Raw genomic sequence first — 25,523 nt, 5'->3', positions numbered from 1 at the left:
CTGGAATTTCGTCGGCACCTCTGAATCAGCAACCGGTTACAGGGGGCTCCACAGACCCTCCCCGGGGGCCCAGCCTCCCCCGACCTGCGGCTGCAGTCTCGTCCCGACGGGATATGCTAACCGAGGCCACGGACGCCACTTACCATCGGGGGGCCCCTGCTGGTTCTGCCCTGACCTCAGACCCGGCTCTGGAACCTGGCCCCTCTCTCTCTATCCGTCCACATGGACTTCCGCCAGCTGCCAGCCGGGCAAACACTTGGCAGCTCCCACTAGCCACCTGTCACCAGAGGGCCATTTCCCCAATTTCTGCCAGCGCTCGACAGCTCGACCTCACCGCTCCCACCGCACGCGCACGCGCGCGCGCACCTGAACACACAGGCTTGCACGCACGCTGCCTGACCACTGCCTGGTCTCGAGGCTCGCAGATCCTCAAGCTGGCCTCAAGCGACCCCCAGCCTCCTAGGGGTGGGCAGGGGGGCGGGATGGAACATTGGAGCGCGTGCCAGGCACGGGGTCCGCGTGGACCACGGAGTGGCTCTGGGGTCTGTGACGCTGGCCTTCAGAGCGGAGGCCAGACCCCGTGGTAGCGCCTCTCCCCACATCTACTTGGAAACATTTCAGTTGACTGCAGGGGTTCCTAGTATTTTACATAATCTCTGCCCACTCAGAGGGCAAAAATGGGGTTGCCTCTGGCCTGAGGGCTCCTGAAAACTCCACACCATCAGCAAATCCTCCCAACGCCAATTTAGAGAACACTTTGATCTCACTTTTAATTGCTCACCCTATGCTTATGACTGACATACGGGCTACCGTTTTTATGTCTATGTTTTTGCCTTTGTCGGTATTACCTAGTCCTCCCCCAACGAGATGATCTGTAGACAAACAGGATTTGGCTAAAAAATTTTTTTTTGCTCTAGGTTTCTTGAAACTCTCCCCAAATGAACCATCTGATAACTTGTGCAAATAATTACTGCAGATTCATTCAAGCTTCTCACTTCTTCCACGTTCCTGGACGGAAAACGTCGTCCTGTGAGGCTTAACCTTTGGTGATGGTGTAACCGATTCCGGTCTCCCTCCTGGTGGGCGGGGCGCCCCGAGGCCCTTGCTTTGCCTGTTTGCATAGTGTTATCCTGACCCCCTATTGCAGTAAAACTGGTTTTGATGGAGGCAGGTGTTCCGTCCCTCGAGTGTACAGGCAAGAGGAAAAGGCTGGCAGCCGCCGGAGTGCAGGTACACACTGATGGTCGTGCTGGCTCTGGAGTGGCCTACCGGCTCTGACCTCGGACCAGTGCTGGTTCCAATCTCTGTGCCTTGATTCCTCCATGCGCCACGGAACCTCCTTCAGAGGGTCTGACTCAGAGCAAACCCTCAAGAAACGTTAAAAAGTAGTCTTATTTTGGCCAGAATACTTCCGATGCTACTTAAAAGAGCCAAGTAATATTGAGGAACGCTTATCTATTGGAATTGTTAGTAATCTTTTTTTTCTGGATATTTACCTAACATGAGTTCCCTTAAATGTTGTATTGGCTCGGCCAAAAGGTTCGTTCGGGTTTTTCCATCACATCTTAGCAGGAAAAAGCCGAACGAACTTCTTGGCCAACCCAATACAATGGCTGGTTCCTTGAAATTTTTAAAAACTAAGATCGCTTTTAGCACCTACCTTTTTCCCGAGGGTTTAAATTGTTTCTCCTCTACCAGTGAGTCCCGAGGTCCGCCCGCTCGAACGTCCTGGGTTTCAAGGTTTATCTTCCCTTTGAGGAACGGACACTATTGCTTATTCTCCAGTGTCACCAGTGCAGCTTGATCTTCCTCTAGGTTCCTCTTTATTCCCACGGCGTTCATTTTCTGCTCCTCGTTCTCCCGAACGTTTCCCACGATCACGCTGACTCCCAACAGCAGTCGGTTAGTAATTCAGCATCTTCCCACGTGCTGAAACTTTGAGGCAGTTCACGCAACACACACACGTCAGGCGAGTCTCGGGTGAGACCCTGTCCTACCCAGGGACTTGGCTGGGAGTCTGGGGGGTGTGAAGGGAAACCGCACCCAGGCTCCCCGCAGGGGTGAGGGACACACAGGTCCTAGGACAGGCAAGCAAGGTGGGGCCTTTCCGTCCAGCAACTTCCATCGCGGGGCTCAGCTGAAGACTCCCGGACGTGCACGCACGTGGCTTCACGTTCTCACCGCGCAGATAAAAATCACTGGAGTCAGTACTGAGGGTTTTTGGTCTTCGTCCATCAGTTCCAGGAAATGCCTGTGACTTCTGCCGCCTGCCGTCTGCGGTGACTCACAGCGGAGCTGGACTGGGCAGCTGGGTCCTGTGTGGCGCCTCACAGACCCTCAAGGACGGCAACTGTTTCACGTCCTCGCAGAACCCAAGAACCGCTTCTTTTAAGGAGGGTGTGTTACCCCAGCCAGCCCACAACTCCTTTCACTCCTTGACAACATCTTTCACTTTATTGGAAGTGGACCGGGTCCCTCATCCCATAAGCCGATATCTGGCTTTCCCTTCTCCCTGGGCAGCCTGGTATACAGCAGCCCTCTGGGGCCTGGGCCATCATCGGCACCCCCGGAGGGCTTCTTAAACTACCCACAGACACTGTGACCCAGTCAGCCTGGGGTGGGGCCTGAGCACTGATGTTGCTAACAAGTTCCCAGGTGGTGGTGGTGACGCTGGCCCGGTGGCCACACTCTGAGAACCACTGACTTTCAGAAACCAGTGTTTAATGACTCGCCACACTTGTGAGTGTCTTTGGTGCAGCTTTTTGATGTCCTGGTTTCCCCAGCTAAAAACAGGAATAATCCCACCGACCAGCAGCTTGTACCTAATCCGAAAATATCAGGTTGATACAGCCTCGCACATAGAAACCTGCAGCTGATCTCGGGAAAAGCGTGTCCTGAAAACGTCAAGATGTGTTCACATCGCCATACGTGACGGTGCAGCTGCCTCGAAGGAGGCACCTGAGGTTGCCCTCCTTGGTGAGCTGCTCCACCAGGCAGGGGCGTGGGCACGTGGCACCCGACAGCTGGCAGACGCTGCCCGAGGAGAGGCCTCGCTGCCCTGGTGTCACGACCGTGCCCAGCACACGCCAGGTCCAAAGCAGACGTGCTTCTTCTCACGACCCATCACAGGTACTCGGCACCAACAGCGATGTTCTAGGGCAGGTGACGGCGCGCACCGGCGTCTTGGGAGAGTGGCCGGAGCATCTCCATCGTGTCCCGGAACGCCTCCTCCCGGGGTGCCCTCCCGAACGCCGCGGGCAGGTGCCACGTGGGTGGCCCCCTCCACCCCCCCCCCCCCCCCCGTCTCACTCCTCGACAGGGACTTCCACCCGGGAGCGCCGAGGTCACGTCTTCCGCGGACACCCGCCTGATTGCCCACCCTGCAGTCTCCCTGATGCTCTGACTGGACACGAGCCCCGACCCCCGAATACAGCCCGAGTACAGGCTGTGCCCGTGGGGCTCCGGGCTGAGGGAGGCCCTCTGGCTCCAAGCACGTGCCCTGGAGCAGGCTCGGCCCCCGAGAGACTCCGGTCGTATGCCCTGCACGCTCGGAAGCCGCAGCCCAGCCAACCAGCCTCTCTCCATCCTGGCGTTACTGCTATACCCCCAGCGTGTCTAAGCAGAGCTTTCCCCGAGGTCTCCGTCATCCCTGTATCCTGCATCCTGTTTTCTGTGGCCCTGGAAGAACTCCACATTTATTCCGGAAAAACAGATCGATCGGGATGAGCTCCTTCCAGGTTAGCAACCCTGCTGCCCTTCCTCAAGCGACTGCAAACGCCCAATCAGGAACCAGCATTTCTGCCCGGTCCTGGGGTCTGGGGTGCGCAGGCTGTGTGGGTCTAGCTTCCGGCACTGGCACCTGCCAGTGGAGGCGCCGGCAGCCGTGATGGGGCTCACGTCCAGGCAGGAAACACTCCCAGCCCCCCCCCCCACTTCTCCTGCTTCAATCTGACTCTGAGAAGCGGTCTGGGGCCCGGCGCCCCGGCACTCGGCTCCCGAAGCTAACCTGCCACCTAAAGGCCACGGGACGACCGCAGCTCACACCCCCGCGCAGCTCCACCTGCCGGGGCAGGAATCAGCTGCACATCACACCCCCACCGCCAGACCCGCCTGCACGCACCACGGCCGCTGCCGAGCCCCTCCAGCCCCCAGGCACCTGTACCTCTGCTGCTGCCACCTCTCCCGGCTGCTTCTCCAGCCCTAGGCTCACTTCACTCCAGAGCTTTCTGTAACCCTGCAGCTGCCCTAGGGCTGTGTATCAATCAATCATGCCTTTTCGTTTTCTGTATTTTCTGATGTTTCTGGGAGGGAGGGCTGCCCCTCGCAGAGTCAGCTAATTCCCAGATATAGCAAACAACCTGCACCTTTCAGATGCAAAACCGATCCATCCCAAGCCCCCTCCGTGGGCTCTGACACCCTGGCCACGCCCACCAGCCAGCCCCACGCCCCAGATTCCACTGACATGATTCAGACTAGCAGAGCCTGCTCACCGGCCTCACCCCTCCCTCCTCCTCCCCAGAAACCATAATGAAGGCTCTTGCCTACCTTCTCTCTCTCCCTCGGCCTCCCGAGACCCTGGCACCTCCCCGTGTGCCCCCCGCCCCCATGGCGTGGGGGGGGGGCCCTCCTCTTGGGAGCTGTCTTCTCCCCACCCCTGGATAACGACACACCCTACGTTTCAACATGGGCGTAGTTTCAACCACGCCACTAAGCTAAGCTCTTCCCTTCGGTTCCTCCGTCTCCCTCGAGATCAAAACCCTCCCTTTCCAAGCCGTCCCTCAGCTCCCGCTCTCATTTCGGTTCCCCTGCAGCCTCCTCCCCAGGGACTCCGTGCTCTGCTCCCCAGCGGGGCTCCACGTTTCAGAGGCCCCCAGTCTCCCATCTCGGAAGCCGGTCCGAGCCCGGGCCATTCGCCCTCTTACCCACCTGTGCCCCAGCGGATCCACAAACGAGACCTCCCGGGGCTACTTGCAGAACAGACCTGGAACCAGACCCCGTGAGGCGACTGCCATGCCCGCTGGAGCGCAGGCGCCACCGTCCCCCCACCCCCGCGGCCAGAGCGAGGCTCTCAGGGCACAGCCCCGCCCCGCTTCGACCGCTGGTGTTTGCAGGTGGCAGAGGAACCTCCGCGTCCAAGGCGCCCCACGTCTGACCCACCTCCACGTCCAAGGCCATCTTCCACCCTAGCTGGCCCCTCGGGCTCTGGCCACGCTGACCGCCGCCTTCCTCTCCCACAAAAAGCCACGTGGAGCCACAGCTTTCACCCTGGCTGTCACCGTGTGCTGGGCATTTAGTCACTTCCTCAGAGAGAGGCTGCTCCTGACCCCCACCTGTTCCCACTCATCCCACTGCTTCCTTCCATTTCTTCCTAGTGCTGGTTATTTGAAAGCATGTTGTTGGCCGACTTGTGATTTATGGGCTGTGGGCCCCCCATCACCCCATCAAGTTCGTCTCAGTGGGCAGAGGTCTGGTGACGTGCACGGCGGCATCCAGAATCCCTCGTGTCTCGAACGGCGCGCGGCGTGGTGTGCGTAAGCGGTTAACTGCTTACGATAAAAGAGGCGAATTAACTTCTCTGTCAGATTGGTCTGTGTTGCAGAATCCCTGAGATGCAAACTCCCGGAGGCATAGCTTTTGGCCTTGGTAATGAGAGTCCCCTGGGCTCGGTGAGCTCTTCCTTGGTGAGAATTCTCTTCCGTGTGAGTCTCGGCTCCAGCGGCTCCCCGTGGAGGTTTCATTCCGGACCCTGAGGTGCCAGCGAGCTCCCCTGGCTCCTCTGTCAGCCCTGGAGAGCGGCTGGAATTAGGAACGGAACAGGTAGCCACGTGTGGTGCAGGCTCCAAGGCGCTGATGTCTGCAGGGTGAATCTTTCCCGCCCACGGCCTGGGGCAGTTGGCCAGCTCTGGAGCTGAGGCCCTGTGCTGCGCAGAGGCCTGTTATCCCTGATGCTCTGAGGCCCGGCTTCGTCCCGGGGGGCTCAGTTCTAAGTGCAGAAGGGGCCTGAGATCTCAGCCCCGGGCCCCGGGCGGGGGTTATTAACCCAGGCCCCTGGGCCCCTTTCTGGTTCAGCTGCCCTGCGGTGGCCTCTGTGTCACTCCAGCTTGAACGCTGCCCTGGGTCTTTGCCCCGGCACCCGCTCTCCTGTCCTGGAGGTCAGCGCTGAGCCCGCATCTGGTTAACGTCGCCTCTTACCCGCGGTGTCTGGATGCTCCCAGCTTCCATCGGGACCGGAAGTTCCCTCATCTGCACCCTTTTCCGTTGTGCTCCTGACCCGACCCTGCGTCCCGGGGACTTTATGTCCTGTGCCCTGCTTTATGGCCCTGTTAACACACCTGCTCCTTAAGGCTCCGCCAAAGCACCAAGCAGTCTGCGGGCGCCCAGGGTACGTGCGATAAATACCTGCTCTTAAAGGAGAGGGTGACTTTCAACATTTCGTCCCCAATAGCGGGTCGTGCTGGCCGCGGCAGCTCACTGCCTGCCCCAGAGGCCAGTGCATCCTGTCAAACCAGAGCCTCCTGCGACAAATCTTCTACCGCAGCAGAGAGGGGAGGAAGGGTGGTCACTAGGGGGCGAGAAAGAGGGGGCACCCCAATGGCCTTTAAAAGCCAGTGACACCCCCGGAGCCGCCCACGACTGCAGGCCGAGGTGGGACGCACCCGTTACCGCGATTCCCTCGACTGGCCCGGATACACCCAGGCTTCCACCTGGGAAGGCGGGGATACGGTAGCAGTAAGAGCAGTAGCTGATCTCTGCAAGCACTACTGCAGGCCGGACACGCGTCAGGGGCCTTACGTAATAACACAAGGGACAAGTACACGGGTGGGTGGAGCGGGCCTACCCCACACTGGGGCGCCTGGTGCCTGCGGACGCCGTCCATCTGTCTGTCCACACACACATCTCACTTATCAAAGTACCCTGGGTGCCCTTTTCACCATAAAGTCATGTTTTTACATTTGTGTGTTTCAAAGAATTATTTTTTATGTTTTACAACGGATTTAAATAAATGAACATGTTTACCTTGCCTAACACTAAACCTTGATATATTTTTAAATTTTAAAATAAAAAAAGAAGATAAACAAAACCCCTCATGCTTTCCCACATGGGCCAGGCCCCCAGACCTGATGCAGGAAACCCTTCTCTGCCTTTTCTCTCTGTCAGGTTTCCTCCTACCTGGGACAGGTGGGAGCAGAGCCTGGGCTGAGCCTCAAAGCCCGGAGGTGACGGGGACAACGCTGCCTGTCCTTCCAGGTGTGTGTGCGTCTCCAAGAGGCTGTGTCTCCAGGGCCGGCAGACAACACCACTGCCCTCGGGCGCTGTGGAGCCCAGGAAGCCAGAGGAGTGGGGTGGGGGGATTCCTGACTGCAGAGCAGGAGACAGCAAAACTCGGGGCTCAAGGGTCAGCTGGCTGCCCTCAGCTTTGTCATCTGTACAGTGGGGCCATGAAATGCCCAGAGTGAATGATCTACTATTAATACAGTGCTTGCCATTCGCATGTGGCACAAACACGATACAAACAAGTGTTCAATAAGGAAATGTCCCGAAATTCCAAACCAAGCAAAGCCCAGCTCTGGATGCAGCAAGGGGAGGGCCAGAAGGGCCTCCTTAGGGATATAAGGAAGGGCTGCCCACTCCATCCTGCTTTGGGGATCGACTTCGTTCTTTGCCTCTTAAGACCCTGCAGGAAAGAGCAGGATGTCCCAAAACACGCGGGCTCCTGCCGAAGAACTGGTGCCATCCAGCCTCGGGCGGGAGACGCTTTTCCTGACAGGTGGCCTTTTTCCGGTCTGTCCTCGCAGCCTCCCCACCACTGCCGAGGCTCTGAGGACACTGTGAGTGAGAACCCGGCTCTTGAGGAAAAGACACGTGAGTCTGGCTCATGTGATTTCTCTGCTGGGGGGGGGGGGTCTGCTGCCAGGGTGAGGGCGGGGCCAGCCTATTAAGCTGCAAGGTCGCGCTTTCTTCCCCTCCCCCCGCACCTTAGGAAACGAACCCCAATTAATAGCCGTGTCCCCTACGGCTGAGCATTTAAAGCTAAGACACAACTGACTTCTGGCCACAAATCGGGTTTTCATTAGTGACTAAATAATAGAAACACAGTGTAGCGGGTAAAATCTCCTCTCCGGTACCTTGTACACGGTGCAGGCCGGCGGGAGGGTTCGACACAGGATGGGGACGGAGGGAAGGAAAGAAAGAAGAGGTTTTTACAGAAAGGGTACAAGGCTCATTCTTCGGGTAAACATCTCTCTGTCCCAGAGCGGTGTTTTTCAACCTTGGCTAAACATTAATCCCCTGAGGAGTTTAAAAGCACCTGGTTGCCCAGGTCATACCCCCAGGCCAGGCCAGTGTGTTCAGTTGTTTTTTCCCTAGAGTCAGCAAGCCAAACACTAAAAGTTACACACGGTTCTAAAAGGCCTACCTAGTGGGCTCGTCCAGAGCAGGGGTGGACAAACTTCTTCTGCAAAGGACCAGAGACTAAATGTTTTCGGCTTTGTAGGGCCACATCGTCTTGGTCGTATCTGCTCAGCTCTGCCATCGTGGTGTGAAAGTGCTCACGGATGACACATGCGGAAACATGTGAGCAGAGCCGTGTTCCAATAAAACTTTATTCACAGAAACAGACAGCGGGCCAGAGTGGGCCCACGGGCCGGCGTTCGCCCAGCCCTAGCCCAGAAGAGACCGGGGACAGTGGCTCTGCTAGATCTCTCCTGACACCTCCAAACACATCTCCCCTCCCAACACGAGACGCCGCCCTCTGCAAACCCAGTCATGAAAGTCACGTCGAACACCCCGCAAGCGTGTGCTCAGCCAGACCGCGGAGCGTAGGCCGCCTGAGCCGGGCAGGGGTGCCTCGGCGTCACCCCGCTCCTCCATCTACTTCTGTGTATGTGAGAACGTTTTCCAAGAGGAAACGTTTAGAAGAGGACATTTTTTTAAAAAGAGCGGAAAATTCCCTCATTAAAAAAACCACAAGCTGAAAGTGGCGGGACGTCTGGGGACCGCAGGGCCCGAGCCCGGGGCACGGCCCTGGGACGCGATGCAGGTGGCCCGGGGGGTGGCAGGGAGGATACTCACGACCAGTAGAGCAGCATAAGCAGGAAGGGGCAGATGATGAGGGCCTGCAGCACCTGCCAGTCCCGGCACAGGGCGGCCAGCCCGGGCATGAGGAGCTGCCCTGCCGTGGCCACGAAGCTCGCCACCATCGTGATCAGGAACCGTTTCCCCGGGGGGCAGAGCTCTATGCCTGGAACACAGAAGGGACAAGAGAGCCATGAGCGCCGGGCCAGCACGCTTCCCATCTGGCCGAGGACTGCAAGGTGGTACGTCAAGGCGAGATGCTCGTTTTCACAGCTGGACGAGCTGAGGCTCCCCCTGCAAAGGGAGCCAGATCATCGCTCAGGGTCACAGAGCAAGTCGTGGCCGAAGAAGGCTGCGATGGACAGCGGCCGGCCCAGGAACTAGGAGGTGCTGCCTCGCGAGGAGACAGAGCGTGTATGTCACACGCGGCCCCCATACCCCTGCTCTCTCGGCGTCTCTGAGCTTCCTCTGCCGTCCTTCCTTCCGTCTCTGCTGCTGGACCGCGTGGCCCTCCCAACCTCCGCACGGGGCACAGGAAGCCCGGCCCAGCTCCCCCCGCCTCACCACCGCTCCTTCCGTCCCAGCGCTCCCCGAGCTCTGAGTTCCAAGCAACCCACTCACACGTGAGACCAAGACAGGCCAGGCGCACCCAACGAACAAGACAGAAGCCAAACCATGAAGCAGACTGGATCACGTAGGGCGGGTCTCACCCAAGCTCCGCCTCCCTCTCAGAATTCTGCTGCCCCCGTGACCTGGGCATCCCACGCACCCCCCTCGGATGACGGCTCTGCCAGCAGGGGCAGGTCTGATTCACCTTCATAGCTCCCCAAACACCGGTGTCTGCCTTCAGTACATGTCAAGGAGATCACGGTCCCTCCTGTTTGCAAGAATCTATGCTCTTAATTTGACCTTGTGCAAAAAAAGATGGTCACAAAACCTTAAGCTGTAGCACCCAAGTGACAACCAGTGCCCACCCACTACATGAATTCCTGTAATAAAAGTCCCCAACACTAGAAAATGCAGCTAGGTTTTATATATTTTCCCCGATAGAGCCTGTAATTTGTTTGCTATTCTTCCTCAACAATTTGCAGGATTCCCTAAAGCTTTTTTTTTTTTTTAAATGTAATTAAAATGATTTTTTAAAAAAGAAGAAGACAGACCCTCAGGAGAGAACACTTCTCACGTCTCTGTACCCAGAGACGGTTCGTAGATCAGTGGCCACAGCCCAGCTGCCCGTTGTCCAGAGGCCAGAGCAGAGGTCAGAGGTCAAAAGGCAGTAAAAAGGGAAACAGATGAGAGGGGGCGGAACAGGCAGATTACATCTGGCCACAGGATGGAATAGGCGTTAACAAGGATCATGTACTACGCCAGCCAATACTACACCGGCTCATCTGTAAGGAAGAAATAACAGTCACCAGAATCTCCATCCTTGCCCTGGAGAAACAGGTCAGCATCACAGCTGTCTGTGAGCGACAGAGAAACCCGGCCTTGCTGATAAAGAACGTCTGCTATTTAATTAAGAAAACAGGCTCAAACGGTTCTCTTCTGGCCGTTTACTGTGCTGCTCTTCCTTTCAGCACCCAGGCCAGGTTCACATAAAGGATCACTTCCTAGCAGGGCGCTGGTATTTACCCCACATCTGGCGTTCCTTTTTTTTTTTTTTTTTTTTTAACTTTTTATTTTATTTTGGAGTATAGCCGGTTAACAGTGTGGTGACAGTTTCGGGTGCCCAGCAAAGGGACTCAGCCATACGTGACACGGATCCACTCTCCCCCAGCCTCCCCTCCCAGCCAGGCTGCCCCACAACACGGAGCAGAGCTCCCTGTGCTCTACAGCAGCTCCTTGCTGGCGATCCATCTTAAATAGAGTCGACCCCAAACTCCCTAACTATCCCTTCCCCCGGCCCATCTGGCATTTCTGCTCGTACAAATAATAAAGAGATCAGGGTCTTTTAGAAAAGATTAACAGTTGCAGGTTCCTGTTTTCACGTATTAAACAAGCACAAGCAGCGGATGCGCTGCTATGGAAACCAGACCTCGGCATCAGCCAGGGCAGGTGTGACGCTCTGAGGCTCGGCACAGGTTAGGATCGGATGAGAAAATCGAGCACTTGGCCCCTCAGAGAGGTAACGTCAAGACAGCCCAAAGGCTCCACGTCCTCTCGGGTTCGCTGTTTCGACAGGCCCTGCGCGGGGCTGGGGTTCTCCTCTTCTCTGCCTGGCTCTTTGATTTCGCAATGCAGTAAGTATGAAAACATCTGCAGCTATCGTCCTGTTCCCCCAGGCCCCCTGTGGGACGTCTAATCCGACACATCAATCTACACCCCGTGCTGTCACCCCGAGGGTCACAGGCCAAACCCCAAACCCGGGTCGAGGTTTGTGGGCGACAAAGGAGCATCGCCCCTCGACAGGCAGCTGATTCCACAGTCTGGCTCCTCCTCTCTCCGCCCTCCCTGCTACCACCGCTCAGAGATGATTACCTTGTCATGGTTCTCCTTCTACGAGGGAGGGTCCCTCCTCCCTCGCCCGTAAGTGGCCCAAGCGATCCTCTAACTCCCGGCTACCTGGACGGGAGGCATCGGCCTCACCTGGGGGCTTGTTAGGCACACAGGTGCCTCAGGCCCCGCCTAGGCCCCCAGGATCACAGCTGCGTTTTAACGGGAGCCCCAGACGCCTCCCTGACAAGCACTGGCTCACCATATGCCTCTCCCAAACCGTGGGCTTCACCCACAGCAGGAGAAATGCTTTTGTCTCCCGGGCACACGTCTATGAGAGCGGAATACGTAAAATCATTTCCCGAACTCTGCAGGGCTTCTGTTTTGCTAGGAATCCTAGCAGAGACTTTGCTTTATCTCATCGGGTAGAAAAACGCAAAGCATTCCAGCAGATCTACAGTATTTTAGTATTCCTGCCGAGGCAATGGAAAAACACAGCCATTTGATGTAAGGACACGGGTATGACACTTACAAGGACCCTTTTGCCTTGACTCACCAGGAATTCCTTCCGAACTGCCTGAAATCAACTATGTTCTGAAGGTGGCTGTAAAGATGTTTAGAAAAGAAAAAGCAATTATCAAAGCACCTCAGGCACTTTGGGTTTGCCGTTAATCACACGCTCCTTTTGGATGATGAGAAGTCAGCTTTTCTGAAGAGAAGAGAGGAAGGAATACATCAGAGGGAGAACGTCCTAAGTCCCCGCATCTGGGAGGGGGTGGGGACTGCAGGTAGACAGTTCTACCCGAGGAAGGTCAGATCCCAGCTCTGCACACAGGAGCACTCAACCCTGATCCTTTCTTAAACGCATTTTTTTTTTTTTTTTGCTGTACGTGGGCCTCTCACTGTTGTGGCCTCTCCCGCTGCGGAGCACAGGCTCCGGACGCGCAGGCTCGGCGGCCACGGCTCACGGGCCCAGCCGCTCCGCGGCACGTGGGATCCTCCCGGACCGGGGCACGAACCCGCGTCCCCCGCATCCGCAGGCGGACTCTCAACCACTGCGCCACCAGGGAAGCCCCTTAAACGCATTTTTAAGAGCTGTGCATGCTTGCTGCAGGTCCGGGAGTCTACGTTCTCTTGGGATCTCGAAGTGTTCCCAGCTGCTCTGAGGCGAGTCTCCAGGGTTTTGCTGGATGGCAGTCGGCCGTGAGGAGGGAACACGTGCAGCTGGCTGACAGCATCCGCACAGAACGGGGAGGAGGCGGGCCCCGCACGGGAGAGGCTGGGGCTGCAGCGCGGGCGCACGGCAGGCGTGGGACCCCTTCCCCGCCCCCGCCCGTCCGGGTGAAGTCGCTCAGCCTCTCCGTGCTGCTCCCTCCTGGCCCACAAAGTGGGTAACATTCCCCGGCCACGAGGTGGCGCACATCCAACCGCCATTCAAGGCTGTCGTTCCTAGAGACCTCAGGCTCAGGCCCTCTGGGTCCGGCTCCGGGTGCGCTCGTGTCCCCCAGAGACTAACGCCATTAAAATAAGTGCTCCCATGCAGGACCTGAACGAGCCTGGGTTTTAGGCAGAACTCGGTCGGAACCGACAAAACAAAACACGTACAAGCCCCTGTGACGGGATTCCTGGACGTCAGTAGCCTCTGCTCTCCAGGGGAGGCTGACGGGGCTGCGTGGAAAGAACAGTCTCCTCTGGGTGACGGTCCCTCTCTCGCTGCCTCCGCCTCCCCTCTGGCTGTGAGGCCCACACCCAGCTCCCCCCACCCTCATGAGCTCCTGCACCAGGTCCCCAGGAAAGAAACAGGGCGTCTGGGCTGGCAAGGAACCAGCCTGCACGCAGGTGCCAGCACGCGCTCCCAGCGAGCCCAGCAGGATTTCAAGCCCTGCTCCTGTCCCCACGACTTCTCGAGAAGCGCCAGCGCCAGCCCCTGCGGTTTCCCTGGGGCGCCACCCGGGTCACTGTGGCTGGACCCAGACGTCACCCCACCTGGGACAGGGGTTGGGGGGACTCAACTCGCTGGAGGAGGGAGACAGGCTCAGGAAAGGACAGTCTCCCCCAAACTGTGTTCAAGCACCAGAACTAAACACGCTTCTGGATCCACCGGGGAGTGAGAAATCCATCAAAGCCCAGGGCACCGCCGGGCGGCTCGGCCGTCTCCACGAAGGCGCAAAGCCCACCAAGGGCCGCCAGGCCCCTTGCAGCCCGTGGCAGCAGCACAGGCCTCTCAGGGGCCACTGGGCCAGACCCACGTCCTGCTACGTGGAGCCCCTCCCTACCCTCCCAACCACCTGTCCTCAGCCGAGTAGCTGAGGGGCCGCTGGGGAGAAACTGCTCGAAGCAGGAGGAAGGGGGCCCCGCCGAATGGAAGCGGGGTGGCATCGCCGCCCCCCACCTTGGGCACCGGCTCCCTCCAGCCCGGCCCGGCCCAGCCTCCGGGCTGTGGATGCCTTTCCCCCACACCGGGCCCGGGGTCCTCCCCAGCAAGGGGGGTGCACTCACTGGCCACTGCCCCGACACCCGCCGGCCTCTCTCCTCTTCCCTGCTCCCTGCCCTCACCAAGCTGGCCCGGAAGGGGACACACCACTCTCTAATTACTGCCTTGGCTGAGGACACGGGGCCCCCAGAACCCCGGAAAATAGACCTGTGACATGTGATTTTGGAATTCCTTATTATAGCAAGAGCGCCTGAAATCGCCAGTCATGGAGACTCAAATAGCATCTGAGGGCGTGACTGTAAAAGGCTGCTATTATCACAGCAGCTCCATGCCTTCCCTTCCCCGTGGAATACTTCCTTTTCCTCTCAATTTAGGACCTGCCAACCCAGCAGAATGGTTAAAACCACCTCCGTTTAGAGAAAAGAAGATAAAAAAAATATGGAAACGTAAATATCTCCTACCAATCACATTCCAGTGCCTGCCAGACACACAGACTCCAACATTTAATGCTCAAATATGCAGAAGAACCACGTTACCGACCTGCTGGGTTACCCGCCAGGCCTGCAGCGCTGGGCTAAGGCACGGCTCCTCCTCACTGTAGCTAAACACGTCGGTGGGCATTGTTCACCCATTAAACTCACTCAATCTGCACCACTCTCTGACGTAGGCACTGTTTTTAATGCTCGTTTTACACAAGAGGCCCCTAGAGCTCGGAGTGATGGCGTGACTTGTCCAAGATCACACAGCTAAGGAGGGAACCGAGTAGGAACGGAAGCTCGGTCCCCCGTCCCCCGGTGCCTCCACCCATCTCGCTGCAGGCAGGTCTCCGACAGGGGTCCCTGGTGGGTCTGGCCTCTCTGCTGCGCCCACCGGCATCTAAGGTCCTGGAGGTCGGGCCTCCTCCGCTTTGCCCTTCCTCAGAGCCTGGGATGGTGCCTGGCACACAGCGGGGACTCAGGTCACCTGTCACCTGAAGAACCTCGCGATGGATGGACTCTTCCTGTCTAGTTCAGTGGCTTTACCAGTGCTCTTCTTTCCTTAGATTTCTATGATGGAATCAGTTAGGGTCACGGTAGCTGAGACTGGTCAGTAAATCTGCAGAAGCTGGTCTTTTACACGGGAGCTCATCGTGGTTCACAGATTCACACGCTGATCGCTATTGGAGGAACACTGCCCACAAAGCCCAGCTACGCAGTAGGAGCCACCGAGCCCAGTGTCCAGTGTCCTTTCCAGATAATGAATTCTTCCTATCACCTTATGTTTCCTTTAAACGAGCACTATGATTACTCAACATGAGGAAAAAGGACTGAAATGCTCACTCACGTTTCCGCTTAGCAACCTCTTCGTTTAAAAACAGTGACTGATGTTCCGCAGTACACGCTTAGGAATTTAAATTAATACCACTTTCAGTCTCCCAGCATTTCGTGAGAGAGGACAAATCCAGCGAGAGGAGGGACTTGAAACGCCAGGACAGCCTCGAGGGCACCGAAATCCTTGCACTTTGCGTCCGCTGAGCTTCTGAAGGAGCAGTTACGGACAGCGGGTGATGTTCGGGGCCAGAACACAGCTTTCCAGCCGCCAGTTCCAAAGTGACAATCCTCCATCCCCATTTTCTTCGGTACCATCCATCCTGTGGGTCAAAACCGCGCTTACTGACCAATCACGTCTGCATCACTAGATTACGCATCCAAGCAGGGTCCTCACAGAGGGCGGACTTGAACCCTCAGAGGCAGGCGGCCCAAGAGAACAGCCCGACGTTATTTCCAGCTCTGCCTCATGTTAGCAGCACACAGCTCCCTGGGTGTCGGAGGGCAGGGAGGATCACCCAACTTTTATTTCTCTTCAACGGCGCTGTCGACGTCGTTGTTGTTTTATGAGCTTGGCAAGCAGTCAGGGAAGGAGGGGCTGGGTTTACGGTAAATAGAATATATCTCAACGTGAGGTCACAGTATCACTACTGTATAATACCTGCCTGGTAAGGGTAAGGGTACCTCACTCTTTAGCATATACTCCTCCTAAACAGGGAGGGATTCTTAGCGATTAGTGTTTCTAGGCAAGGTCTTCCTTTTTTCTCGTTTGCCTCTTCTTCGTACCTTCCCGTTTCTCTCATGTCTGCATTTTTAAAAACTTTTGAAAGTTCATACGTTCACCAAGAAGAGAGACTCGTGTCATGAATATCCCCAAAGACCACGTGTGGGGTCAGCAATGCTCAATCTTTTGCTTCTCTTGGCTCTTCTGCCACTTTTTTTTTTCACTGTTTCCTGTAATATTTTAAGTCAAATTCTTGAAATCACGTCATTTCACTTCTAAGCCCACAGATGTCTCTCTATAAAAAGGGTATTTTCTTACGTAAAGACCGGTACCGTCATCACATCTGACAAAATCTATGATAATTCTTTAATATTATTTACTCTCCAGTCTATGCTCTAATTATTCAATTACCCCCCAAATCTCCTTATGGATGTATGTTTAAGACACCAGGTCCGAACGAAATTCATACGCTCGGCTCTAAGTCTCCCTCAATCTAGAAAAGCCCCTCCCCATCCCCTTTCCCGGGGCGCCGTCTTGTTGAAGAGGCCAGACCGGCTCTGGTTTTGTCTGAATACCTACTTCCCGGGGTGGGGGGGGGGGGTGCCGACCTCTTCCTTCATTCGCTGTTTTAATCTCTGAACAGTAAGTTAGACCTGAAGGTCCAGCTGGACTCAGGGTCGGTAGGAATGGCTCGCGGTGGGGCTGTGCTTCCTGCTGCAGACCCCCCCGGGGGGGGGGGCACCTGCTTTGGAAGATGCTGAGCTTGAGCAACAGACTCACGTGGTGGTGTCTCAGCCTCCCATCCGGAGCCGCGCACCACCTTCCTCCTGGCTTCAACAGCCCCCGGCGGGCGAGGCCCACATCAGTGATTTCATCAGGGGTGCAAGAGTTTCCAATTCTGTCGATCACTGCGCGTTGTTTTTCGCCTTCAGTGATACTTGTACAGAAGAGCTTTTATTCACCAGGGAGGGCCATTCAGAAGAAGCAGCACTATGGAACCACAGTCACACCAGGCGATGGGTAATTTCACAGGTCACGTCACCTCTGAGAGCTCCCACTGAGATCAGAGCAAAAGCAGAGGCCTTCACAGCGACTTGAGGCCTGACGTGTGCTCCAGCCCCGTCCCCCTCGGACCCCATCTGCCACCTCCCCTGCCCGTCACCCACCGGCCCCCTTGCTGCACCCGCTGTCTGTCCCTGTGCCTGGCACACCCTCCCCAGGGTGTCCCACGCCCCCTCCGCCCACGTGTCACCGGATCAGGGAAGCTCTGCCCGACCACGCCACACGCAACAGCCCTCCCTGCCCTGTCTCATCTCCCCAAGCTCTTCCTGATGACTCAGCACACAGGGGACAGTGTCTCTGCCCAGTGGCTCTCAAGGTTCTCGAGTGTGGCCCCAAACCAGCAGCAGTGGCTCCTGGGACCGTGCCGGAAACACAAGTTCTCGGGCCCGGCTCCAGACCTGCTGAATCCGTACCTGGGGCTGCATCCGGCAACCCGTGTTACCGAGCCCTACAGAGGACCTGACAAATATCACGTCGTTCAATCCTTCCGGTAACTCTAGGAGGTAGCACTACTTTATCATTGAATTTTAGAGATAACAGAACACAGATTCCCGGGCCCCGGCCTCGAGGCGCAGATCCGGGGGGTCTGGCTCAGGGTTCCAGAATCCGTGCTTCTAACAAGTTCCCAGGTGCTGCAGGTGCTGCTTGTCCGGGGACCCCGCTCTGAAACCCAGCGCTGTGAACACCGTAGCGAGAGTTCTACACATCCCAGCCCGGAGATCCCATATTAACGTTCCCCTGTGCAGCATTAGCGCATTGAAACTAACACAGCTCAAGGCTACACTGCAGCTTAGAACACCTGTTGGCCTGCAGGCCTTGGGGAGGCTCTACATGCCTGCTTTTTCCCCATCACCGTATGTGTGACTTTCCTTCCCGCTGAAGAAAACAGCTCTTCCAGTGCCCCCAGGGCAAAAGGCAGGCAGAGGCTTAAAAGACCTGGAGTTGCAAAGAAGCTCAACTCTCAGCCTAAGTCAGATGAGAGGAAACTCAGAGAACACCCACCAGGGCTGGCAGAGTCCAATGCCAGGCAGGTAAGAAACGTGCCGAACCGGCCTGGCATGAGGGGTGGACGTGCAGCGAATCACGGCTCGCTGGCTCTGTTTAAGGCCCTTCAAGTTCAATTAGAAGAAAACCTCTGTCCGGGTCGCACGGCACCCGGCGGGGCCAGGGTCCGCCACGCGCTGCCGGCCTGCTGGCTTCATTCACGGGGAGAGTGAGGCCGCTGGCGGCAACCAGGCCCGCACCCGCCTGTCCCTTCAACGCCCAGCACTGCATCCAGCACCCAGCAGATGCTCCAGAAGCGCTGCACTAAAATGCCAGAAACAAGGGAGGCACACATTTCCACGGGAGTCCAAGAGCCGCGTACGCGAGGGACTGCAGCTTCTACAGCACCTCCCCACCCGGGCAGGTGGGTCTCAGATGCGAGGAGCCCCTCGGAGCCGCCGACCACAGGAGAGCTGGCAGCCTACCGGCCAGGGCCGCCCCCGCCCGCCCCCGCGGCTCCCAGCAGAACTGGCATCTGTGCCAGCACATTCAGCGGCTGCTGCGTGGGTGCGGGGGGGCAGCCGTCACTGCCGAGCCCGGCCTGCTCCGCCAGCACGCGCGTGCCATCGGCTCCCTTCCTCTCCTTTTCTTTTTACTCTTCGAAGGAGCCCACCAGGCAGGCAGTTGTTCTCTTTTTCTTCGAATGGGATGGACGGGCCAGGGGCGCTTTGGAACTGCCCTGGGTTCTCACATCGCAGGGCCGGGCGCCTTAACACACGCCCCCAAAGCTCACCCGCAGGACCCCCTCCTCGCGGGTGTTAACAGTCTTCTGCGCACACACAGCTGGGCAGGGAGGAGGCTGATTCTGGGGAGCCCGGAGGGAAGGTCACAGGAGGGAAAGCGACAGGGCCCGGTAAAGGCTCCACGGGGCGCGAGCAGCCGGCGAGGGCCCAGGGGCCCCGGGCCCGGCTCTGCCCCAGGGGCCCTGGCAGCTCCCCTGCCGCTGCGCTTTCTGCTCTGTAAGAGGAAAATGCTGGGGAGATTACAAAGCTGTGAAGGGGATCAGAGGGGCCGCTTTGGCGGAAGAGGCTGGTTTTGAGCTGAAGGCAACGGAAAACCGGCAGAGGCAGGGAAAGCTCTCTGCTTTCCTCCCTGCTGCCGGGAGGCAGGGCACAGCCTCCTCTGTGCAGAGGCCCCTCTGCCCCTGTACCGGGAAGAGGAGACTGCACGACTCATCACTGGGGACGGGGCCCACCTGAGTCCGCTTCACACGCCTCCCCGGGAGAGCCCTCCTCTTCCACGAGTTTCGCCGTATATGTACCTCTGCACAATTCACCTCCCCCTGGAAGCCCAAACCCTTTCCCTTTGTCCTTTCACTTCTACAGCCTTTGTTAAAACTGCACAAAAGCTTTCAAGCCTAACTGATTCCTTGGGGTTTCACTTCCTTTTCCGTGAGAAATGCGTACACACAAAAATCAAAATATTAACAGCAGACAAAATTCGCACGCCTTTCCTCCTGTTAATCTGTCTTCTGTCAGTTTAGTTTGCAGGGCCCCAGGCACTGTACCTAAGAGGGCAGAGAAAAGAGTTTTCTCCTCCCCTCCAGCTGCATCCTCAAAATTGTAACATTTCCTAAGTGTGTGATCCTCTTTGTCATCATTACCAGAAGAGAACAACGCTGTTAGAGAAGGAAAAGTCTGTAGAGAATGTAAAGTGGAGGTAGTAGACGAGCTCAATCCCACAGGGAGATGTAGCCTTTGGGGTTCTCTTCTTCTGTCTGAGAACCGCTGGCCCTTTCTAGCCCGGGGTCACTGCTCCCTCGGGGGTAACTGCATGGGGCGGAAGGAAGGGGCCAGAGAGGCCCCAGGAAGGGGTTCCAGGAGGAGGGTCTGTGGGCCCCGGGGGCTCAACAGAGGAAGTAACCCCCAGACTGAAGCCTGATGTATGTGGCGGAGGGGACACATGACCAGGTGGGAGAGGACATGCGGGCAGAGGGATCAGGGGAGAGGGTGGCCAGTCACCCCTTAGGTGACAGGACAGCCGAGTGGCTCTCAATCCCACCACGACTAGAATGCACGTCAGCCTCCTGCCAACTGGTGTTCGCAGGCTTTAAAACTGCCCCGATTTTGATAAAAATGACACCGGCATTCCTTCCCCAGCCCTCCCCCGCAATGTGATAACCTGGCGCCGTGCTCACAGGCTTTGACAGGGACAGACGCTGGCCATCCCTCGCCGGGTGCAGCCTGGTTCCCAAGCCCTGGCCCCGGCCGTCCCTCCTGGGGCGAAGTCCCGGCTTTCCAGCTCATGGCCTTGAGGAATATCTGCCCCGAGGCCAGCCTCCCTCTGCAGTTGTATGAAATGAAAAAGGGCCGTATCCGTAAGCATCCACCTGCCGGCCGCCCCTTTCCCACGGAAACAGCGCCATCCAAGACAGGTAGTGCAGAGGCGGCAACGAGAAGAGCAGAAGCGCTGACACGGGCTGGACTTTTCCATCTTCCAAGTACCAGCCTCATGGTCTTGAGCTGAGTACTTAAACCCCCTCATGACGTCGCGGGAGAGGGTGACAGGTCCCCGCCGGAAGGACTGGAGACAGGAGGTGAGGTGCCGGGCTCGCGTGTCCCAGCGCCTGACACAGCACATCCGAGTAACAGCTCAGGGACTCAGTCCAACGGCCCCGGGGCTGCGGGAGCCGCTCAGGGCCACAGCAGAGGCTCTCGCAAAACGCCCCTTGAGCTCCAGGTAACCACGAAACAAGCGAACTTTTGTAGAAGTTTATAACTCTTGTGGAAGTTGGGGACTTTCTGCATGAGAATGGCTACCTCCAAAGTGCCGGGAATGTTAACCACAGTGTCCAGAGGAAGGGCCTTTCTACACGATCCGCTGTGTAAAGGCGAGCAAGGATTTTCCAGGCCCCACGGGAAAAGGGAGAAGACAATTGTCGCAGCAAACGTGCAAGCAACAGAGCACAGGCCTCGTGGAAATGGATGGGCCCCGGGGGAAGGACAGCCCCAGAACGCGAGGGTGGGAGGTCCCAAGAGATCTGTCTGTGGGTTTTGATGGGCTCCATTTGGAAGGGACACAGTTAGCATTTGGAAAAGCAGCCCTGGAGGCACTGTAGGTTCTAAGTAATTCTGTTTAAAGGAGCAGTGTCTTCACACTACGTTCCTTCTGTAAGGGTTAACGGTGAACGGCCGGGAGCCCCATCTTTCATGCCCCCCGCCGTGAACGCAGGCGTTCGCATCACACACACACCTCCTTCAAAACGGCCTGCTGTGAAGTCAGGGGTTGTACGGCTCCCTCTAGTTCTTGGCTCTGAAGGAGGCGTGTTCAGGACAGACAGCGCTTCATAAAGAGCGGGGCCCTCATGCTGAGGCTCTCTAGAGGCCGCCCTGTCCCGGTGCCCTTGTGGGGCTGCTGTGGGAAGAGTTTCCCAGAAAGCAGCCCTCCTCTCAAGTTGAGAGGGCGCTTGTCAGCTACAAGGGATTTAAAGTCTGGAAAAGTTCTGCCACTGAATTATAAGGGTTTTTTTTTTTTTTTTTTTGCTCAAAACATTCGATTCCAAAAGCCTACTTTTTATATGGTGTAACAGTCTGTTTCGACACCAAGCTCTGAGGACACACCTGAAGCTCACTGTTAGTATAATGACTGCCAGACCTCCAGGAAACTTCCAAGGTGGGTTTGTTTTGTTTGCTCTCTCCCTCTCTCCCCCTTTCTTTGGTCCAGAACATAAAAGCAGAGATGTCACCCCGCTATGGATGTGACGCTACAGTCACTGGCAGTCACTGCTCTGGTATCAGGCGACAATCAAACGTAAACGCTGTCACACGAAACAACCCCAGAGTCTGGGGTCCATGTTCAGCCAGCACCTGAGTCACGCTGGGCCACCTCTGACAAAGCTGACAGAAGAGAAAGAGGCAGAGGGGCAGGAAACAAATGAACTATTCCTTATCATCTATCACGACCAAAGCTTTCCTGCCAGGGTGGGGCTGTGCTTGGAATTAATTACTAGTGAGGAAGGACTCCATCTGGTTTGGGAAAAATCAAAATTCGAGTGACGGGCTTTACACAGAATAAATAATGTAAATTCCTTAAAAGGAAAGTTAATAGATTTAAAGAAATCACATAACTTAAATCTCCACGTACTTCTCTCATTTCCTGAACCAATTCTAGGGTCCAAGTGATTAGATGTGTTTTGATTCATGGACAGAGGAAGCAACCTGCCCAAGAGAGTAAAGAAGGTAAAACCCAAGTTTCGTAACACCTAACCTAGCATCATAGTCCTCTAGGTAGACAATATGGGTTTAAACGCTGGGTATGTCTGTGTGAAAACTCACGTTCAATCAGCATTTTAAGACGGGACCCTGAATCTCAAATTACACCCATCACCGCGTGTGGTATGTTAAGGATATGAGTCTCCTCAACATAGTTCAACTCCTCCAGCGAGGCGCTGTATGGCTCATACGTTGAGATAAAGCAAAACTGAAAAGAACGCCTCAATTCATTTAGGCGACCAGCTACGAAAACTGAAATGCAGAATGAAGGAGCGCCCCAGAGACTATGAGCAAGGCGCGTGCTGGGTCACCCCCACACCTGTGGTCCTTCTAAACGCAGAGGCCCCCCCAAAAGCAGTGCTCCTCAGGGTACGGCTCCCTTAACCCTCTGCATCACCCTCCCCTGGGATCCCCTGCCCAAGCCTACAGAATCAGACGCTTCCTTGGTAGAAGGCAGAGTTTAGCAGGGCGTCCAGGACATGCGGATGCACCTCTGTCATCAAGCTCCAGCAAAACGGATGGGGCTTGCATCGGCCTCAAACTACCATCAGACAAATAACACCTTCGCCTATTAGTGTTGCAGGGGCGGGGAAACCTTTTCCCTACCCTTTTAGCTGACTTCCTGGGGGCCTGCGAATTAAACTGACAAAAGGCAGATTAGCAAGAGAAAAGACAAAGTTCACCGCTGAAGTATGGAGGGGGGGGGGATGCGGCTCACAAAGAAAGTGGCTCAGAGAAGCAGTTAGAATTTGGGGCTTATACCCCATCTCAACATGAGGAAGGAGTTAGGATATCAAGGGGCAATAAATAGTGAGAAATGAATGCCAACTACATACATGAAAGAAACTATTGGAAAGTAAGGTTGGCTTTAGTAAAGTCTGTTTATGCAGTTTCTCATCTCTGGTGACAGGAGTCCCTACGTGCACCCGGGACAGGAAGCTTCCCATAAAGGGGGATGTAGGGGAGTTGAATTCTTTCTGAAGATCTGCTTTCAGGCAGTAAAGGGGAGTGCAGAGAAAGCCTCTTGCTGCTTCTGTCAACCTTCAAATGTCTTCAGCCCAAAGCACTCCTATGCCACCGTGGCACATTCTGGACCCTTTCCCTGGGAAACACAAGTCACCTGCACCACGGCCTTTATTCCTAACCACATTCGTGTCCTATTCCCATTGTACAGGGTGGGCCCAAGAGGCTGGTGAACAAACAGGTCTCGGGTCATGTGGTTTACAGTACCTAGACCTTGAATCCAGACCTTCTGGATTCTAAACATCAGATGCCTCCTTTAAGAACAAATCAGACAACCCTCCATGCCCACCTTCCCCTCCCCCTCCCCGCCCCAGTTTCTAGAACTGGTCCAGGGCAGGAACCTAAGGGTCTGTCTCTCCCCCCGCCCCATCGCTATCAACACCTCCCGAAGACTTTCCAGCCCAACTGACCACCAACAGGCAAAGCCAAAGGCCCGGGGCAGTCCCGCGGCTCCGGAGTTTCTGGAACCTTCTCCGGGCTGTGGATCACCCATAGGGCATGCCCTGCGGGCCCTGAATTACTGTAGTGCCCAATATTCCTTCCGTCCTCTACCTCCACCTCCTCACGGCCCGGCAAACAGCCATGGTTGGCGTGACTTGTTTTTATCAGATCAAAGTGTATCCCCCCTCTTCCCACGCAGGGCTGCGTCTCTGTTTGCCGAAGAACACCGAACACCCGACCAGTGCTTTAAATGCCACTCAGTCTGGGGAGACAGAAGAGCAGAGAGATGAAGACGGATTACTGACGTAAGCAAAGCATGAAAGCAGGAAACTCGTGTTTAGCGGTCAGCGCCCCAAACAGCCTAGTAACTTAAGGATGGATATTTGCTTGTTGCTGTGCCTCTCAGGCTACAGACCTAGGAGAGAGATGTATGCTGAGCGTCCTGACTCCTGGGATACAGGAAGGAGGGGGACCACACTCCCCTCCGTCCCCCCTGACATCAGCACTCCACCGATTCCGAGGCTTTGTGTCCCTTGGGGTACGCAAAAGTCCGGGGGATGGGGAGGGCCACGGCTGATATAAAATTCTGTCCAAGTCCTCGGCAGCATCGTGATGCCGCACGCGGACGCGCACGCGCGCACACACACACACACACACACACACACACACACACACGGTTCACGACTCAGTACTTAACCCTTACTATGTGTGCTGCACTAAATTCTACTCTCTTCCTTTTAAAATGCTGGGAAGGACCCGCCCCATGGACTTGGTAACCCCCCTAATGCGTTTAGAACTGCAGTTTTCCAGACGTTGCTTTAGGGTGGGGTTCAGATTGCTTTAGAAACAGGTGCACGAGGGCCTCCGAGATCCGTGACCCTGGGCCGCGTCCTGCCCGCTGCCCGGTTTTGTACAACCTGACACCTGTTTGCATCTAGCCTGCGAACTACAGACGGTTTTTACATCTTCAAAGGGCTCAAAACAACCAAAGGACGGAGATGTCTCGTGTGGAGCGCACGGGAAATTTGAATCTGAGAGCCCGCCGACAAGCCGCACCGCGACGCAGCCGCGCTGGCCCGCTCCCCGCCTGCCTGGCCGCTCTCACGCTTGTGCACAGACTGGTGGCCCGCGGGACCCTGAAGACCGAGCTTCCGACCCTTTACGGAGAAAGTTTGCTGGCCTGTGCTCTGCAGCCTCGAGAGGTGCAGGCTGGACCATCAGATCGGCTTGCCAAGCGTGTGGCCGGGGTCCCCGGATGTTTTACTTTTCCTTCCGTCTGTACAGAATGATCAGTAACATCACTTGAAGAGCGCAGTGATTTTTATTACGAGAACAGAGTCCTTAAGGAGGCCGGGCTACTGCCCCCTCAGAGGGGCAGCCGTGTAGTTTCTCTGGGAGCCAGAGGAGGGCCCTTCACCGCGTACTCTGAGGGCACTGAGCTAGTCATCCAAGGGCATTTTAATTTTTAACGCTCTGCTCTTACTGAGGTATTTAATTTGTGGTGGGAGAAAAGGATTGTTTTAAAAACGATCCCTTTTGGAACTTAATCCTCCACAAGAGGATACACCAGGCTGATGAGAACAAATTTCTCTTAACATTCAAGAAACCACTGTGGATAGAAAGTTCCCTTGGAACGGCTGCCAACAAAGACGTGGCCAAGGCCGACGCCACGTGTATAGAATCGCAGGGGAGAGAGAGCGCGGGGAGGCCCAGCTTTTGTGAGGCCCACACCGGAGAGGCAAGGAAGCTGCCGCCAGCCCTGTAGCCCG

General features: G+C 56.3%; 1 protein-coding gene across 6 annotated transcripts in view; it reads right to left on the bottom strand.

Moving 5' to 3' along the window:
* SLC22A23 (solute carrier family 22 member 23) overlaps positions 1 to 25,523 on the bottom strand; it is a 144,210-nt gene that overhangs the window by 33,446 nt on the left and 85,241 nt on the right. For 5 of the 6 annotated variants that reach the window (XR_010835199.1, XM_067006834.1, XM_067006833.1 and 2 more), the window contains one exon: positions 9,073 to 9,241. Coding sequence is in view for 5 of the 6 variants with exons in the window: in XM_067006834.1 (XP_066862935.1) it covers positions 9,073 to 9,241 (169 nt within the window). In the remaining variant the exon portion in view is untranslated. Of the gene's footprint in view, positions 1 to 9,072; positions 9,242 to 25,523 lie in introns of those variants that run through there. The other variant, XM_067006836.1, reaches the window with a different exon arrangement.

This window comes from Kogia breviceps, chromosome 10, assembly GCF_026419965.1.
Source record: "Kogia breviceps isolate mKogBre1 chromosome 10, mKogBre1 haplotype 1, whole genome shotgun sequence".
NCBI classification, from domain to species: Eukaryota; Metazoa; Chordata; class Mammalia; order Artiodactyla; family Physeteridae; genus Kogia; species Kogia breviceps.
Note: the sequence above shows the minus strand (reverse complement) of the source record. Positions and strands in the feature narration are given on the sequence as shown.